Source organism: Trichechus manatus, unplaced genomic scaffold (assembly GCF_000243295.1).
Source record: "Trichechus manatus latirostris isolate Lorelei unplaced genomic scaffold, TriManLat1.0 scaffold00024, whole genome shotgun sequence".
In the NCBI taxonomy this organism is placed as follows: domain Eukaryota; kingdom Metazoa; phylum Chordata; class Mammalia; order Sirenia; family Trichechidae; genus Trichechus; species Trichechus manatus.
In genome coordinates this window covers 22,469,870-22,488,245 of record NW_004443960.1, presented here as the reverse complement: position 1 = coordinate 22,488,245, position 18,376 = coordinate 22,469,870, and the positions used below count along the sequence as shown (strand labels likewise).

At 37.3% G+C, this 18,376-nt stretch overlaps 1 protein-coding gene across 2 annotated transcripts in view; it reads right to left on the bottom strand.

The window, feature by feature from the left end:
* Positions 1-17,962, bottom strand: part of RBBP6 (RB binding protein 6, ubiquitin ligase) — a 34,115-nt gene extending 16,153 nt beyond the window's left edge. For both annotated transcript variants that reach the window (XM_004373344.2, XM_004373345.2), the window contains exons 1-7: positions 16,736-17,962; positions 11,648-11,747; positions 9,219-9,255; positions 4,492-4,536; positions 2,345-2,433; positions 2,131-2,227; positions 1,587-1,726 (exon numbers count right to left, since the gene is read on the bottom strand). In XM_004373344.2, coding sequence (XP_004373401.1) covers positions 1,587-1,726; positions 2,131-2,227; positions 2,345-2,433; positions 4,492-4,536; positions 9,219-9,255; positions 11,648-11,747; positions 16,736-16,901 — 674 coding nt within the window. In that variant the 5' untranslated portion in view covers positions 16,902-17,962. The remainder of the gene's footprint in view (positions 1-1,586; positions 1,727-2,130; positions 2,228-2,344; positions 2,434-4,491; positions 4,537-9,218; positions 9,256-11,647; positions 11,748-16,735) is intronic.
* Positions 17,963-18,376: the final 414 nt, after the last annotated feature.

The following is an 18,376-nucleotide window of genomic DNA, read 5'->3' as shown; positions in this document are numbered from 1 at the left end:
CTGAGACTGGTCCCTCTTGATATCATGTCCAAAGTACATGACATGAAGTCTCATCATCCTAACTTCTAAGGGGAACTCTGACTGTACTTCTTCCAAGGCAAATTTGATGTTTCCACTGGCCAATTTTTTTTCGGAAGTAGAACTCCAGGTCCTTCTTCCCAGTCTTAGTCTGGAAGCTGTGCCGACACCTACTGTCTAAGTTATCTAGTGCTGCTATAACAGAAATACCACAAGTGGATGGCTTTAACAAACACAAATTTATTCTTTGTTTAGGAGGCCAGATGTCCGAATTCAGGGTGCTTGCTCTAAGAGAAGGCTTTCTCTTTCAGTTCTAGAGGAAAGTCCTTGTCTCTTTGAGCTTCTGTTCCTGGGCAATCTTCATCTGGCTTGGCATCTCTCTTCCCCCATCTCTGCTTTGCCTCCCCATCTCAAAAGAGACTGACTCAAAATACACCCTACACTAATCCTGCCTCATTAACATAACAAAGACAGCCCATTCCAAATGGGATTATAACCACAGGCATAGAGGTTAGGATTTACAACACATATTTTGGTGGGACTTAATTCAATCCATAACACTACCCTTCAACATTTATAGCATGAAGCTGAGGAAAAATGTGTTCTTATATACAATTTTGTTTTGTCTTTGGGAACTGAACACCTATTATTTAAACTGATGTTTCTCAAAAGTATGTCCTAAGGACCCCCTAACTTCATAATCCCTTGGAACACTTGTTAAAAATGCAGAATCAGGGTCCTATCACAAAACCACTAAATCAAAAACTGCAAGGCAGGGCTTCCAGAATCTTTTAACACACTTTTGCAGGAGATTCTTATGCTTAATAAAGTTAGAGAACCACAACCCAAAGGAACACTTAATATTTTATAGTATGAGTTCACAACTGCTTAAATATATTAATAAGAGCTGATAAGATGGGAAGTTTATCTAGTTGAATCATGCCACTAGGTTTTTATTCATCCATTAAAGTCTGCTCATAAAATAAAATCTGAAAAAAAAAAAAACCCAACTAATTGTTGTAAAAAGCATTAAGGTGTTTTATAGATACAGCTGATCTGAATTAATGGCTTATAAAACAGACAGTACTTTAAAATCTTAAAGACTAACATGGTATATCCACACTTAGATACAATGGTTCATTTATTCTTGGCACTTAGTTTTGCCTCAACATCTCACAGAACTTTTTTCCTAAGTCCTTCGTTACTCAAAACGATCAATTAAGATATCTGTCTCGCTCACTTACAAAAAATGCAAACAGCATATATAATAAGATAATGTGGGATATGTATGTAAATGAGGAAGAAAGCAGGGAATGACAGAAAAAGAAAAATATTAGAAGACTACAAGGAAGTGGCACTCATTGATAAAAATCTCCGAATCCATTCTAAATTTGCTTTAAATGGAGCAGACTGCAGCCTCTCATTCGTAACACAGAAATGCAACATGTAGAGACTAACTGTCTTGGTATGCAGTGTTCCCAGAGTCCAAGTTACAAGCCCAAGATTAGAACACCATACCCTAAGCATGATCGTAGCTTCCACAGGTCATACCTAACTTGAATACTTACGCATCTATAGTTGGTATTGCATATTTGCCAGTGTTGGTAAGCATTGCACCTTTCATGTTAGGATCTTTTACTTCCATCATAAAACTTCTAGGAATTCCAGTGCTCTTTTTAATTCTAGGACCAGATTCAAAGTTCTTATCCTAGTCCAAGGGAAAAGGGGGAGAGAAGAGGAACAAAGAAAGCAGTTATCTTTAATCATAATATTAGCTAACGTTATGCAGTGCTAACTGCTTCTATTATTTATAGTGCTTTATATATATCATTTCATTTAATCCTCACAACAGTCATGTGAGGTAAACACTATTATTATCCCCATTTCACAGAGAAGGGAAAATAGGCTTGGAGAAGTCAAGTAACTTGCCCAAGCTTATTCAACTATGAAGTGGCAGAGCTAGGATTTGAAGCCTGGCAGTTTGGCTGCAGAGGCCATGCTCATTTGCCAACATAACAGAGAAAGCAATATTTACCAAGAAAAATAAGATGGCTAAGAAATAATTCTAAGAAAAATAAAGTGATTATACTATAGTATCTACTTTGGACTTACCCCATTTGTTGGGCAATTCTTAATATAATGGCCAGGTTTACCACAGCGGAAACAGGTGTAAGATGGAGGTGGTGGACCTAGAGGTTTCTTCATGTAACTGAAAGGGGAAAAAAAAATTACATGTATGCAAAGACTTCAAAAAATAATGCTTTTGATTGGTGGTGGGGGACCCACCCCATAAGTTCCTATTAGTATAAAGTATTTATAGACTTACTTGATCGGGTCGTATTCATGGCCAGATTGCGACATCATTGCTTTAATTTTATCTTCTTCAGAAGCATTGGCTTCAGCCAGATTGGCAGTCTGTTTAACAGGTAATTATTTGACATACACATTAGAAACACATTTAAGACCACACAGCCAAAGACAACACCACTCATCCTGTAAAGAGCAGTACCTAACTAATCTTGCATAAATACAGCTATTTACATAGACAACCTGGAAGAGGTGCTTCCCAGTTCCTTACATAATTACATGATGTTTGCGTGTCTGCAGGGCTGAAGAAAGTCTTTCGGGAGGCACTCAAACCTTAGACCCTGTTTGTACCTTACAGTAAGATTTGTGCACTACTCCTCTAAAAGTTAAGGGCTAAGGCTAAGTCAGAGGAAAACACTTGATTTTAAACCTTAAAAATAATTCAAGTGTCATAGGATTAAGACTGTAATTTATACTTACAGCTTGGAGGTAGGGGTAAACAACTGAACATATTATGCATCAGAGATCAGAAAGTCAGAAGGCTCTTTAGGTAGGCGGTATCAGTTTCAAATTAAGTGCAAAGGATGTGCATTGATCTTTTGTAATTTTAAATTCAACTCTCCAAATAAGTTTTATGGACTTCATCTTTGGGGTATTATCTACAACAGTCTAGATATAAGCAGGGTCTAAGGGAGTGATTCCTAATAATTTGAAACTCCAAGCATCTAGCACTCATATCAGCCATTCAATGGGTTTTACCTTTACATTCATCCACAAAACAAGCAAACAGTTTTAACATTTTATTGTAATTTTATATACAAAAAATGCTTAACATTAACAGAGCTTAGAACAGTAACATTTACAGCAAAGTGGATTACAGATGTTTAACAACTAATTTGTTTGAACCCAAACATTAATTTACAAATAGTTAAAAAAAGGAAAATCCCCAAATCTCCAAAACTCCCCAAGTCCTCCCCACAAAGAAACAACAGTAGGAATAGATATAGATCAAAACTCAAATACGGCCCTTACAGTACACAAGAATAAAAACAGTAAACTACAAACTCCTAAAGATGTTAGCTCTGTGCTAAACCACTCTGCATTAAAAATTCTAAAGAGGATGGCTTTAGCCCACTTTATGCTTTAGAACTGTCAATTTTAATGCTTAAATTTTCCCAGAACAGGAGCTTAAGAAGCAGTATTTATTACTAGCACATTTTGGAGGGATACATTCTAGGGGAAAAAGACACAACCTAGAACAAAGCCAAGGACATGATAGGGACAGCACTAATGGAAAACCCATCTTTTCATTAATCTTGGTTGCTAAATTTGGTTTTACTTTGTGACAGTAGGGAAAAAAAGATTTTTGGAAAACTTCCTTCTTGGCCCTCAGAAGAGTCTACCTATTCTGTAATATTTGCTTTTTCCTTAGAGGCGTAATTTGCAAGCCAAGCCTACTGTTTTTAAAAAGTAATCCATCACTAGTGCTTTCCCAAACAAAACGTACAATTGTTGAGCAGAAAATTCAAGCAATCTTATCGAAAAACATACCACATACAATAATTTCAGGAGGTAACAATTTGCCCCTCAGTGAAACATACACATTGGTATATTCCTACAAACAGCTGTATACACTTACACAATTCACATAGTCTGTGTTCAAACAAATTAGGTTGTTTAAAGGTTTTTCTAATGCAGACAGACTACAAGTCTGTAAGAAACAACTGTCACATTTAAAATGTTGATCATCACGGGATCAATTGATATATTCAAGAAATAACCACACAATCGTCCATGTTAAGGAAAGCTTCTATTTTGGCTGTTTAAAGAAAGTCCACCTAATTTACAGCCAAAACCAGGGAATTCCTTCAGAACTCTGTTAGTTTCCAATGTATAATTAAACAAAATGTATAAGGAAAAAAAACAACCAAGTAGCTTCATGTTTCTTCTGTCTTGAAGATGAACAATATTCCAACATTATGCTGAGGCTGACAAAGTACTTCCCTATCTTCCCAAAAGAGGAACTACTCTTTACAGGATAGTAACAATATGTACAATGGTTTTGCAAAATATATCTGCCCCCACCCCTCTTAAAAAAATGGTTCCACATAAAAAAAAATGATGTTAGAAAAAGACTTATATTTTCAAGAATGTATATATATATACCTTTGTAAGCTGGGCCAGAGAAATAGACGCAGAAGAGTCATCAATCTGTTCACAAAAAATTAAACACACATTCAAGTTTCACACTGAAAACATCTGAGTGAACATTTAGCCCCTACTGCCATTTAATGTTCAAATACTGGGTATTTTCTTACAAGTCTTCTAAAGAATGCATTTTCTGTTTTAAACCAGAAAGTGTAGCTCACCCCCCTTCATCCTCCTCTATATATTTTACACACAGTAAAATTAATAGTTGAGGGGAACCCAATTATAATGAAAAAATGTGGTAAAGAAAAGTATATCACATAGGAAATTTGTTCAGAATGGTGACTAAATAATCTTAGAGTACAGACTCTTAGAGTCCTATGACTCTTAGTGGTCTCTAAATTTGATAATGCTCAAGACAATGTACACCGGCAGAGAGAAGAAATCTTTCTAATTTTTCCAGTGCCATTATGTAACTTTTTTTTTTTTTAAAGCAGCTCTTTAAAGGCCCAGATAATTGTTTTAATAAATAACAACTTCCACATAATTGCAACTTTTTTCTTTTTATGAGCATGTGCTGATCAGTTTGAATGAATTTATTCTCCCATACAAAGAGTGACAATAGTTTCTTGCCAAAGAAACCACAGCTTTATCAGGGCAAAGATGTTAAGTCAAAAACAGGGAACCAAAGGTACCCTGGGTTCTCCAAGGGCAAACAGAGCTGTCACTTTTTGATGAATTCTAGTATCTGGAAAAAAAGAAAATCAATTTAACCAAATGGAACAAATATTATGTCTCACAGTATAAGAGGGCTTTAAAAATGTTTTTAAAAGTGTGACATGTTTTAAAATTTTTCATTATTTGATCCCCTGAAATGATTTTATTATCAGTAAAAACTGTGTGTATATATGTGCGCATGTATATATACACACTGAGTTGCTACGAGTTGGAATCAAATCGATGGCAGTGGGTTTGGTTTTATATACATATATATCTTTAGCATGTAAAGCTGAAGATATGATTTCCCTAACAAGTGTACCAAAATGAACACATGAGTAACTGCCTACGCAGTAAGTGGGCTGCTTATTTAACATGTGTGTCTCATGTTATTGGTCAAAACTCGTTTAAAATGGAGAGACTGTAACAAGATGTCCGAATCAAATTAAAAAAAAAAGAACCCAAAGAAGTTCTGTCTTCATCAGTGTTTTTTGCAAGTATTCCAGAGAATAAAGAGTATTAAAAATAAAAGCAAAAGCCCGAAACAGAAATGTAACCAGTTTCAATACGAAGTTCTTAGCAACTGAATAAATGTAAACAAAAACAATGTTGGCTAAATTTAAGCTACATCTTACAAACAGCTTAAGGTTTTCAAAGTTAGTTTGATGGAAATTATTACTGGGACACTTATTTAGACAAACATTTCTTTGCTCCATTTTGAAGGACCGTAAAGAGTTCATAATGCATTAATCCCACATTCCTAGTATATAACCAATGGGTTCTCACTCTTGCCCAGCTTTGGTGAGGTGTTTCTTTAGAGAACTAATCTCAATGGCTAAGTACAGAAAAAAAAAAAAAAAAAAAAAAAACAATGAGAGCATACACAAATATCCTATTTTTTATCCAGAATAAATTTTGACCTACTCAATCTATTTTAAAGAGGATTACCTTTTACATAAGCCAGAGATTATCTGAATTTAAGTAACAAGGACTGAACAAATTGCTGTCAACCATCATCTATACTATATTTTAAACCAATGAAACAGTAACACTTTAAAATAGCCCACTATTATCTAGAAAATGAATACTGATTATCTTACCAAGAAGGTAACCAGTTATATTAACTCCGTTACCGTTGCAACTGAAAAACCAATTATTTTTTTGATCTTCCCACTCCTAACACTTTGGATATGGATGTCTTTTTGTTCTTTTGCCCTTTCTTATTAGCGTTCTGGCAACCTACTATTAGTATTGTACATTTATTGAGTTAAAAGTGGTTTCAGATACGCAACAACAGCTAAATCTGCTTTTATCTATCAAATAACCACAGCATCTAAATACCTTATAATCCACAAATCAAATTTATCACAAATTCAGAAAGGCATCCAATTTTGTTTTCTACATATAGCAAAGGTAATAAAAAATGAGTGAAAAATGTAGACAAAGAATGATTTAAAAATAATTAGGATCTTATATGCACTAAACATCAATAAAAACAGTGACTCTCAGTAGTTAGCTAGTAAAGGTGGAAAAAAAAAAATTCACCATGTCCGAAAAAACAGCCTTCAAAAAACTGATGCACACTGTAGGCATCATTAAAATTAACCCACCTCCCTGAGTCTAATTAATGATATGGTTTCTGGGAGCAAGGATCCAAAATCTCTTGTGACCATTATACTGACTTGAAATTAAAGGGTCCTACAGAACGTTATTCTGATGTTTAACAGCAGGAAGAACCACCAGCTCTGGAGTACCAACATGGAAGAATAACTAAGTAAAACAAGACTGGGAGATTTAAAAACAGCCATCTTGTTTAGAGTTGGCTTAAGTTATCAAACCTGTATATCAAACCTCATACACTAATCAGAATGAAAAATCTGGTTTAGCGCCTCTATCTTATTATTTTTTGTGAATGTGCACAAGCCATGTAATTAAGTTTCCTAACATGGGCACTAATTAGGCTTGATGAATATATTCTCATTCTAAATGTCAGCAAATGTACTCCAAGCAAATAAATGATGGGGATAAGTTATCTAACGACTCTACTGCAGATAATTCTACCTAAAAATTAAAGCCACTTTTGTATTTAAAAAAAAAAGAAAGAAAGAAAAACCTAAATAAGCTTAAAATAAACTGCTTCTTATAAATGTAATACAGACATGCCAGGGAACACACGAGGCTAAAAGAATGTTAACTTTATTTATGAACATGTGATTTGTGTTTATACACATGCTAATAAACAAAAAGGAAATAATTGTTTTCAAGAAATAAAACTTCATCTGTATTAGTTTAAATACTATATAAAATGTACTTTATACAAAATGTATTACATTACTACTACAGTCACCAGGATAGTCAATCTAATTTGTGCTAGCATTTGGATACATAAAAATCAATTTTAAACCAATTACCAGCAAAACAAACTTGCGGACAGTTTTTACAGCATTATGCTTAAAAAACAAAAAAAAACCACCATCCCCAAAAAACTCCAGATACCCAAAAAGGAGGGGGGGGGAATCCAAAACACTAAGAATTTTGGTCTTTGAATCACTATATTTAGTTCTACGAGCACTAAAGACTATATACTTTAGAGACCAAGTCCACAGTTCAGATATATTCTATGTTATGTATAAGATCCAATGATTCAAGGTTAGTGAAATGCCTCATACACAATTAAAGATTGGTAGTATTTAAAGAGGATAAAGTGAAACAGCAAGCAATACCCTTGAATTCTAAAGAAAGATTAAGACATCTTGAATTGTGTACAATATCGAGCCTGAGCAGTAAAATGTTTAGAGAACCATCCAGTTTACAGAGCCCGATTACTATAAACCTGTGTTCTAAATCAGATAGTGTTTGTATCCCATAGCTTAGGAATGCTGCTTTTAATTAAGAACTTAAAGTAAAAATGGTGTCGTACTTAAGGTTGATCTGTGATAACAAAAATTAAGATGTTAACCTGGTTATAGGGGGTTCCCTTTGATAAGCCAGAGCTTTCACTTGGCCTACAACTAATGCAGCATTTAATATCTTGTAAGCAGGAAATGTTTTAATTCAGACAGTCTAGACAGACATGGAAGAATTCTTACTAACTTTTGAAAACAACGTGTCTGTTTAAAATCAAATTCACTGAGACATTTATATGCTTATGGGGGTGCCCAACTTCAGGTTTCACTTCATATTTATAGCATGGTTGTAGATAAAGAATAGGTGCTCATATACCAAACCAAACCCGTTGCCATCGAGTCGATTCTGACTCATAGCGACCCTACAGGACAGAGTAGAACTGCTCCATAGGGTTTCCAAGGAGCGCCTGGTGGATCCAAACTGCCGACCTTTTAGTTAGCAGCCAAACTCTTAACCACTACACCACCAGGGTTTCCAGGTGCTCATATAACAAGACTAAATATAATAAAGCTGCATCAGTGGTCTCTGGAAAACTCTTTTCTACAATGTGTTTGAACCTGGAGAAAGCAACAAGCTTCAATATAAGCTTCAGATGTTGCTAATGCATTTTTCAAAGCCATCAATCAGGCAGGGAAAAAAAAAACAAAAACAAAAACTAACAAAAACTAAGTGATACAATGTGAAAATGGCAAAATATACACTCCAAACATTTTTTTTTATTGCAAGAAACAAAAAGCACACAACAGCCTGTACATACATACAAAATACTAACTATAGACAGACAGATGTAGAACATGTTACCATGTTCATCAGTGTCAAACCTACATGATCTAAAGAGGATCATACATTAACTGTACAACACAGTGTCATACAGGAGAAATGCTCTCATATTTAATATGGAACAGTGTTTTGGGGGCACAAATTACCCAGCTCTACAAAATAGGTGTGCAAATTATGCCGCATATATCCATATTCAACTGAGCTGTCATCAAAATACATTTTATTTACAATATGTATTATGATTGGTTGGGTATTAAGTTCTAAAAAAAATTTATGTCACTGCTACATTATAAAGGTAAAAACAATGTGTAGAAAAATTGTGAGATTGTGTTTTTACATACTGCTTTTGAAGTTCCCATCACTGGTTCAGTTCGACTTCTAAAACACAAACAAAAGCAAGAAAAAAATGATATAAGATATGAGCAGCTATTTATGCAATTTTTGTGATAATAAATCTTAATACATACCTGCAATAACATATTTTAGGAACACAATTTTCCTTTGGTACAAGATTGAAAAACAGCCAATTTTTTAACATAGTACTTTGATTAATGGAACCCTGCTACCTGTCCACAGTTTAAAATGCATTTGTTAAAAAAAAAAAAAAAATCCATACTGAGAAGTTCTAGAATAGGTGTACCCTGCCACTTAACAAAAAAAAAAGTTTCTCAAAGGTGGCATGGGGATTTTGTTAAACTCTGTGGTTCATTCTTAATAGACTGAAAAATTGAATACATATTATTCCTCAGTTTTTTAATAGATCTAGATGTAAATTTTCCTAACAGATTTTCTCAAAGCAAGCTCACAATTGTTGACATTTTTTAAGATTTGGACTTCTGAGAAACTGTCGTGCTCTAAAACTAACTTTGAAATCCAGAAAGATAGGCTGACAGTTACTTTCATTTTTAAAACATCTCAAAACAATGACTAAGGCGTAAATAAGAATTATAACTTCCTGAAAAATGCAACACACAGTCTGACAGAGTATTTTAGTTTTAAAAGAGTAAGTTAAATGGGTGTAATGTAGAATTGGACAGAAAATTCAAAGTTTAAAAAAATACATACCTTTAAAATTCCACACAAGACAGGGGAGGACAGCAGTGCTGCTAAATATAGCCTTTAAATGCTTAGTTTTAGTTTATGCTATCCTGACTATAAAGCAGTGTTAGCATCTAAAAGGAGTTTCTAGGTTTGCCCAAAATTTGAAGTCCTGAGACAAAAAAAAATCCAACAGGTGACTTTATTTCATCTCAATTCCAAGAACACATTTTATTTCCTAGAACTGGCAAATTCCAGAATCTGTCACTGACCAACAACAAAGAAAGTTACCTAACTTAAAAAAACAAATCCACTGCTGTGGAGTCGATTCCGACTTACAGTGATCCTACAGGACACAGCAGAACTCCCCCATTGGGTTTGCAAGGCTGTAAATCTTTACGGGAGCAGACTGCCACCTCTTTCTCCTGTGGAGCAGCTGATGGGTTTGAACCACTGACCTTTTGGTTAGCAGCTGAGGACTCTAACCACTGTGACACCAGGGCTCCCTGACCTAACTAAAAAAAACAGTTGCTGTGGAGTCAATTCCAACTCTTAGTGACCCTAAAGGACAGAGTAGAACTGCCCCATAGGGTTTCCAAGAAGCAGCTGGTGTATTTGAACTGCTGATCTTTTGGTTAGCAGCCAAACTCTTAACCACTGTGCCACCAGGGCTCCTAACCTTAACTATCTGTTAAATAATTCAGCCCTTTTTACATATTATAATTCCAGTATCATTATTAAAATTGCAAAGAAGAGGAGTTAAGGATCTAAAGTTTTAATCCTGCCCTTTTAGTAAATTTTAAGCTCTTCAGTAGTCCTGATACACTGCTTTTCTTACTCCAGTGATATACTGGGCATTTATCATATGCCAGGCACTGTTTATTAAAACCTTACAATCCCAAGTTAAGTACTCATGTCCCCATTTTATTTTTGAGGAAGTCTGAGGTATAGGGAGCCCTGGTGGTGCAATAATTAAGCGTTAAGCATTTGGCTGCTAACCAAAAGGTCAGTAGGCTGAATCCATCAGCTGCTCCCTGGAAACCCTATGGGGCAGTTCTACTCTGTCCTATAGGGTTGCTATGAGTCGGAATCAACTCGACCACGATGAGTTTGGTTTTTTTGAGGTATAGACTTTAGGTAACTTACCCAAAGTTACCTAGCCAGTATGAAGCAGTAAAGGGAGTCAGACCTAAGCCTGATTTCATAGTCTATGCTCATAAACCCTATATAACTCTATAATTTCCCAGCCAAAGTCCCTAAGTGATATGGACTAAACGTCAGCACCAATGAATACTCTTGACGCTGCCAAAATATGAAGCAGGAGACATCACTTAAGATATTTAAATACTTTTCTTGTGGTGAAAAACAATGGTTGGATTGAAAAATTTAAAAAAAATAAGGAGAGAAAAAAGGAACATGCACAGGCAAATAAAAAACAAAGAAAGGTACAGGGATATTTACTCACTGATTTGAATATCAGTCTCTTGTCTTTGTAAATATTGCCTATATAGAGAAAAAATTCTTCCTAACAATAGCTCTTACTTCTAACTACAGGCTAAGTTAATTTAAATGGGAGAAGAAATCAGGAAAAAAAAAATCCTCATAGCTGAGAAGATACACTCATTAAGGGTACAGTAATGAGTTCAGTTCTAAAATATCCTTTTCCTTTCTCACAAAATAAAACTCTATTTTGAAAAATTTAAATAATATATGCAATTTGGTAAATACTTACATAACATATGTCTTGCTTGTAGATTTAACACCTCCAATAGGAATTCTTCTAACAATTACAGATGAATTCTTAGGAATTAGTGCATTATCATCAGTATATTCTGTAAATAAAAAGACAAAGAGTCAAATTTCTATTTGGGGATTTGGATAAGTCATAATCCTCAAGAATCAGAAAATTTCAAGCAAATATAAATTTTATAGGAAATGGACTTAAAATATAAGAGCATTAATAATTCCACCTTCCTTGCATCTAGATTACTAACGTCAGAACAAATATCCAAAGCTGTAAGGAGGCTGTTCTTCAAAAGACACCAAATAGTGTCAGCAGGTTCTTGGGTCTGGTGCCTCTACTTTTGTGGAACCTCAAATCTCAGTAAGACTAAGTCCTTCTCCAGTTTATTTATGCCAGAAATGCTGAACATCTGAGCTATGAGAAAAATCTGTTATTCAAAATAAAGAAATTCTGTCTCTCCTAGCCCCTAAACATGAGTTAAATACTATATTATGATTCCTGCTCTCATGGAGCTTATTACTACGGAAGATGGACTAAAAATTAAATTATGACACATGAATAAAGAGAAAAGTTTGTACTAAGAATTAAAGATGGGATGCAACTTTGAACAGAATATGAATTAAAAAAGGAGCCCTGGTGGTGCGCTGGTTTAAGCACTTGGCTGCAAATTGAAAGGACAACAGTTCTAACCCACCAACAGCTCTTTGGGAGAAAGATGTGGCAGTCCGCTTCCGTAAAGATTGACAGCTTTGGAAACCTTATGGAGCAGTCCTACTGTCCTAAAGCGTCACTGAGTTGGAATCCACTCGACGACAACAGATTTTATGGATTCAAAGAAGGCCTCTCTGAGGAACTGACATTTGAAACTTAAAGACTGAGAAGGCAGCCAGATGTACAAGAAAGCTGGGGAAGAATGCTTGAAGAAACGAGAAAAGCAACTGAAAAAATGATATAAAAAGACCTGCAGAGCAAGAAAATGAAAGAATAACATGTAAAACTGCTGAAAAGGTACAGATCATACGCTAATTTATATTTTCTTTCTAGTACAACAGGAAGTCATACAAAGATTTTAAAGTGGTGACGTGATTTTTTTTTTTTTTTTAAAGTTAACTATGGTATATCTAGGTGGAGAATGAACCATTGGGGAACAAGAGTAGAAACAGGCCACTGCTACTTAGTCCAAGTAAGAGATAATGATGGTCTGTGCTGGGAAACGGCAGATAGAAATGGAGAGACAGGAAACCTTGAGGTAGAATCAACTCGCTTGCTGATGCACTGGAAATGTGTGTGTGTATAAATGAGGAAGAAAGAAATCAGGCATGAATTTCTGGGTTTGTGGCTTAAGCAACCAGATAAACAGCGATGTCACTTTTGAAATGACAAAGAGGGAGGGGGAAAGGACCCTATTCTTCTACTCCTCAGACTGTCTTATTTGCTATACTTCCGTAAGAAAGAAACTGGACCAATAAATTTACTATGGTAAAGATTTGTTAAGGAAGAAGTTTACAAACTTAACAAAAAGAAAAATAACCCACTACTGGGAGCTGTGCAAATGTATCCATCTCTCTTAATCACACAACCAGACATTAGGGTTCACTCTTTTAATTTTATTAGACTTACTTGCTTCACTTAAGTTACTCAATACCAAGTGGCTGACTACCTCTGCCCTTCCAATCATTCAAGCTTATCACATATGTATGCATTTTAGGCTTTTAAATGAATATCAAACTTTGTTATTTTTAGTCATATTAGTATTCCATGTTTAAACTAAATAATTGCTCAGACAAGAGTTCTTTACAGTATATTTCAAATAAGAGGATACACTTCAGAGGTATCCAATTAGAGTGATGTAATTTTCTAGATTTAGGCATGCCAGTATAAGACTATATTCATTATCTTGGACAGTTCATGACAGAAAAATTGGTAACAGGGGAGATGAGATTTTTAAAGCTAATTCTAGAAACAAAAAATCAAAAAACAATCAAACTCATTGCAGTCAAGTCGATTCTGACTCACAGGGATCCTGTAGGACAGAGTAGAACTGCCCCATAGTTTTCAAGGCTGTAATCTTTACAGAAGCAGACTGCCACATCTTTCTCCCACGGAGCAGCTGGTGGGTTCCAAACGCCGACCTTTTAGTTAGCAGCCAAGTGCTGAACCATTAGAAACAAAACTTGGTGTCAAACACCAAACAGGAAGTTTCTGAATATTTAACAACTCTCAAATCTGCTCACAACAGCTGTCAAAGACAATTTATTAATTTGATCAACAGAGTACTGTGTCAAACTAAAAGTCAGGTACCCAATCCCTTCCCCCCAAATAGATAATGTAACTGACTTTTTAAGTACCTGAATTACGATAATGATTTCCTAAATGAATATACCCTGAAAAATATATTCATACTTAAAATACCTCGTTAACAAGTAGCCTGGTTAGCCTCAAAAGACATTTCTCCTCACCAATGTAATAATTTGATCCAAAAACATGAAGGGCATGGATAGGATAATCAATACGATGAATTTGAGAAAAGGAGTCAGAAAGATAACATGAGTCTTTTTTTAAAACAAGAGTGTTTTTAAAACACTTCACATTCAGCTTTCAAATCTCATAGTAAATTCAAAATAAAGACCTTTTTTTCGTGGGGGTGGAGGTGCTGTGCAGAAAAGTAGAATAGAAAACATGTTTTTCATATTTAACAAAGATTATTTGGGGTTTTGAAATACAGTATAGAAACAAGCAAGCAGGATTCCTGAGCCTAAAATATACAAAATTCTGTTCTTAAGGATTTGTCTAATCAAGATTTAAAGGGTTCTAAACATGGACAGATTTCCAAAACTGTAAGGAATGTTTTATAGAAACATAGCAGATTAGATAATTTAAAGTATTAATTCAAAACAAGCTAATGTTCATCATTCTCTCCTAGGCAATTTCCTAACTGTGAAGGCATAAACATTTATTTTGCAACCTTTAAATCACTGAATGATGTTAAAACCAAGTGACTTTCTTATGTCAGCTGTCCTGTGACACTGGGTACAATTTCCCATAAAACTCATGAAATGGCTATCTGTGCACTACTCTCAATGGTATCTTTTTTCTCCCCTAATTTGAGGATTGCATAAAATGCACATTTTCTCTAACCCCAGATCCTTCTCCCAAATATCTAAATTGACCATGATAAAGTGTTCTCCAATAAATGATAGTTCACACAAATACGTAAAAGAAAATATGTTGTTGGGCAAAGCACTTCTCTGGTTTGAGGATTTGATTATGTATCATATATTTATATTTCCCAGACTAGAAAAGAAATAACACAAAGTCATAAAACACTTAAATATGATGGCCAAGAATTTCTTCAACCATAACATACTCCAGTCTAACAAAGCTGTATTCAACTGTTAGATATAGAGGATGGACAATGCCTGGCCCCAAAACATGCAATTATGTTACACTCCATAAAAATATGAAACCTAGTACATGATCGTTAAAATTGTCTTAATAGCCTCTAGTCATAACTTCATTTGAATTTTCTTTCCTTTCATTTGTAAGTACTCATTAATACATCAAGATAACCTAAAATTCTTGTAAGTCCATGTGTTTTGTGAAAGTTACTATAATACTTAAGGGATACTTCTGGTGGTCTTAAAGAGTATTTCCATTAAGGTATTTTCTTGAATAACATATTTAAAAAAAAAAAACTTTCTCCACTGTTCATGACCATAATGTTTCCTGACCTTAAGTATGGGGATGCTACACATAATTACAATTACCAAAGCCTCCTATGAGGCGTCCTTTAAGTATGACACCTGTTTTTTTAAAAAAAGGAGGGGTGAGCAGGGAATATTCTTTCACGTTATCATGTGAGTAAATTAAGTTCTTCCACAATGAGTATTATTGAGTCATGACGTGCCAGTACAGCTGTTCCTTAACATAACAGAATTAAGCTTATGTCTGGAAATGGAAAGCTGCTCTTCTATATGACAAGACTTACTCTACCTACCACACCACAGGCTAGAGGTGGGGGCCCTCCCATTTCAACTAAATGAACCCATGTCACACTTGAAGCCAAATTCAGTGATCAATAAAATATCCTAACCTACTTTATCCCTTCTTATCCCATCAGTAAAACTCAAAATGCTGGAATCTACTGAAAATGATATCAGCATTACTGTACCGAGAAAGAGAAACCAAAACCAGTTCAAAGTCAGAGCCTAAAAAGGCCATCAACACAGCCTTTTTTTTTTTTTTTTTAAAAAAGCCTACTGTTAAATTTCCAATATTACAAAATACTTTTAAGAAGGGGAAAGAACTTAAAGATTATTTGTACTCATGTGGTAGCAGCCTGTTGTTTTTCAGTATCCTAATACCAACAGTGATGTTGTCTAGCAACGACTACCTACTTGATCTTTACCGAACCGCTCAATTTTAAGAATACAGTGATGAACTAAGAGTTCAACTAAACTACTGCATTACCAATTCTTGAATTTACACTCGAAACCTGTCACTCGAGAACATATCAAGTTTCAAAAACAATTACAACATTAAAGAGTGGCTGAATTAAAATCCTCAAAAATATCAAACTGAAGATCCCTTCTCCACAACACAGCCAGCTTCACCTCCCCCCCAAAAATAGGGAGACGGAGAAAAAGGGCATACATTTTGCCATCAGCCCCTAAAACGTTGTTAGACTACAAAACTAGAGAAGTGTCTCTACTGCTGCTTTAATCAGCAAGCCTTGCACATGCTCTCCTCCCCTGCTTCTGATGGAAAATGTTAGAAAACGCACAAAGTAAGCACCCAAAGAACCTAGGTATTACTGCGAACCCCTCCCCCGCCAATTCTCATTTTTAAAAAACAGAATAATCAAACGTCCACGTTTTGGGATTCGCCTGTTACAGATGACAAATAAGCCAGTTAAATTCCGAGGCAGGCTGCTGCAACCCCTGGTATCAAAGCTGTCTTAAAAGTATTAGAACCAACAATCCCACAAGAGACATAATGGCGGTCAGCCTTCTGCCAGGCACCTTAGTTATTATCTACCTGTCATGACCAAGTATCTGGTGCCCGTGTGGCTCTTACCTTCTTTAGTTTGCGCGTTGGTGATCTGCAGATCGCAGTCGGCAGCTTTCAGCTTCTCTCTCCCCATAATCTGCTTCTTTAAGTCGCAGAGGGAGATGTGTAGCCCATCAAAGGTGACGGTATCATAGTTGAGTTTAGAAGAAAATTTATAATGCACACAGGACATGGTGCCAAAGGTTTCCTAAGGTTCAGCGAGGAGACGTGGACACGCTCAATATACGTATATTTATAAACTTAAGAGCAAAATATGTACACACACAAAACACTCAAAGACACTGAAGGACCCTAAGGCCTTAAATACCCCCCAACCAAAAGCTGGGGTTCGTAAGAACAATAATCCAGAACCCCCGAAACTCAGAATCACTTCATGTGGGAGGAGGCGGATGAGGACGGGGAAGGGGAAATCGAGAATCCGCCAACGGGCACAATGTCACCCGGCTGGGTCCCCCTCGCTCATGCTAAGGGCCGGCAAGAGACGGGGGCAGGCGGTGCAGTCTGTAGCGGTCAGTCCACACGTTAGAGTCCGAGTGACGCCAGTGGGGTCAGGGGTCCATAGCGCGGCCGCACCTCCCGTTGGTCTCTTTCCGTGGATTGGGGTGACCCAGACCTCGGGAGAAGGTTGAGGGGAGAGGGCCTAGGCCCGGAGTCCACGAGCGGCCTCTCGCCTCCTCCTGGCTTCCGGACGACCGGCGTCAGCTTCCCCAGGCCCAGGCCCCCACACCACACACAAACCCCTTTCGCCTGCTCCCCGGCGGCCACGGGCGGCCCGCAGCCTAGGCCAAAAACGGCGGTCGGCGGAGGAGAGGCCTTCCCGCAGGCCGTCCCCGGCTCCGGCTCCACCTCCCCCCCGCCGCCGCCGCCGCCGCCTCAGACACAAAGCCGGTACTGGGCCTCAACTAGGCCTCGAAGCACTTCCTCACCACTCCCGGCCCCAACCAGCGGCCGGGTGGTTCTGGCGGACCCCGGGGACACAGCCGAGGCTCCCTGACGCTTCCTCTCGTCGTGTGCTCCGCGCTTCTTTCGCCTTTCGCTTCCGTCCGCTTTCGGCCCAGAACCGCGAGAATATGCCCGGAAACTGCCAGGCAACGGCAAGAGCTTCGCTGGCTCCCTTGTTTTTTTTTTTGACCCCCTGCCGCTCTCGGGCTCTCACCAAGCGCCCGCGACACCTCCAAGCCAGGCACTATGGCGGACGCGGCCTGGCTTCGGGCGAGCGCCCCACTCCGGGGTCTCTTAAGCAGGGATTGCACGGGCGACGCGCGCGAGGCGGGGCTGGCGTGAGCGGATAGGCGAGCCAAGAGGCGGGGCCGGGGACGTCATAAAGCGCACCGGCCCGCCCACGTGACCCCGCGCTTTGTGACTCAGGAGCGCGGAACCTAAACTGGCCGGGAGAACGGAAGAGACCATCTCTCTCAAAATGGAGGGGGAGACTCTAGAGTAAAGAGGACTGGCTCATAGACGGGTCCGGGAGGAGAGCTCGGATTTTAGCTACTGCTATATTCAGTTTCCACTGAATAGTGGAGTGCCAAGGGATGGCTGGCTAAGTCCCCCAGCCGTGCAATTCCTATCAACTTCCCCAAGTCCCCCAGTTTAAGTAAACATTATGGTTGCTATGAAATAAACTATGGTTGCTATGCAAACCCT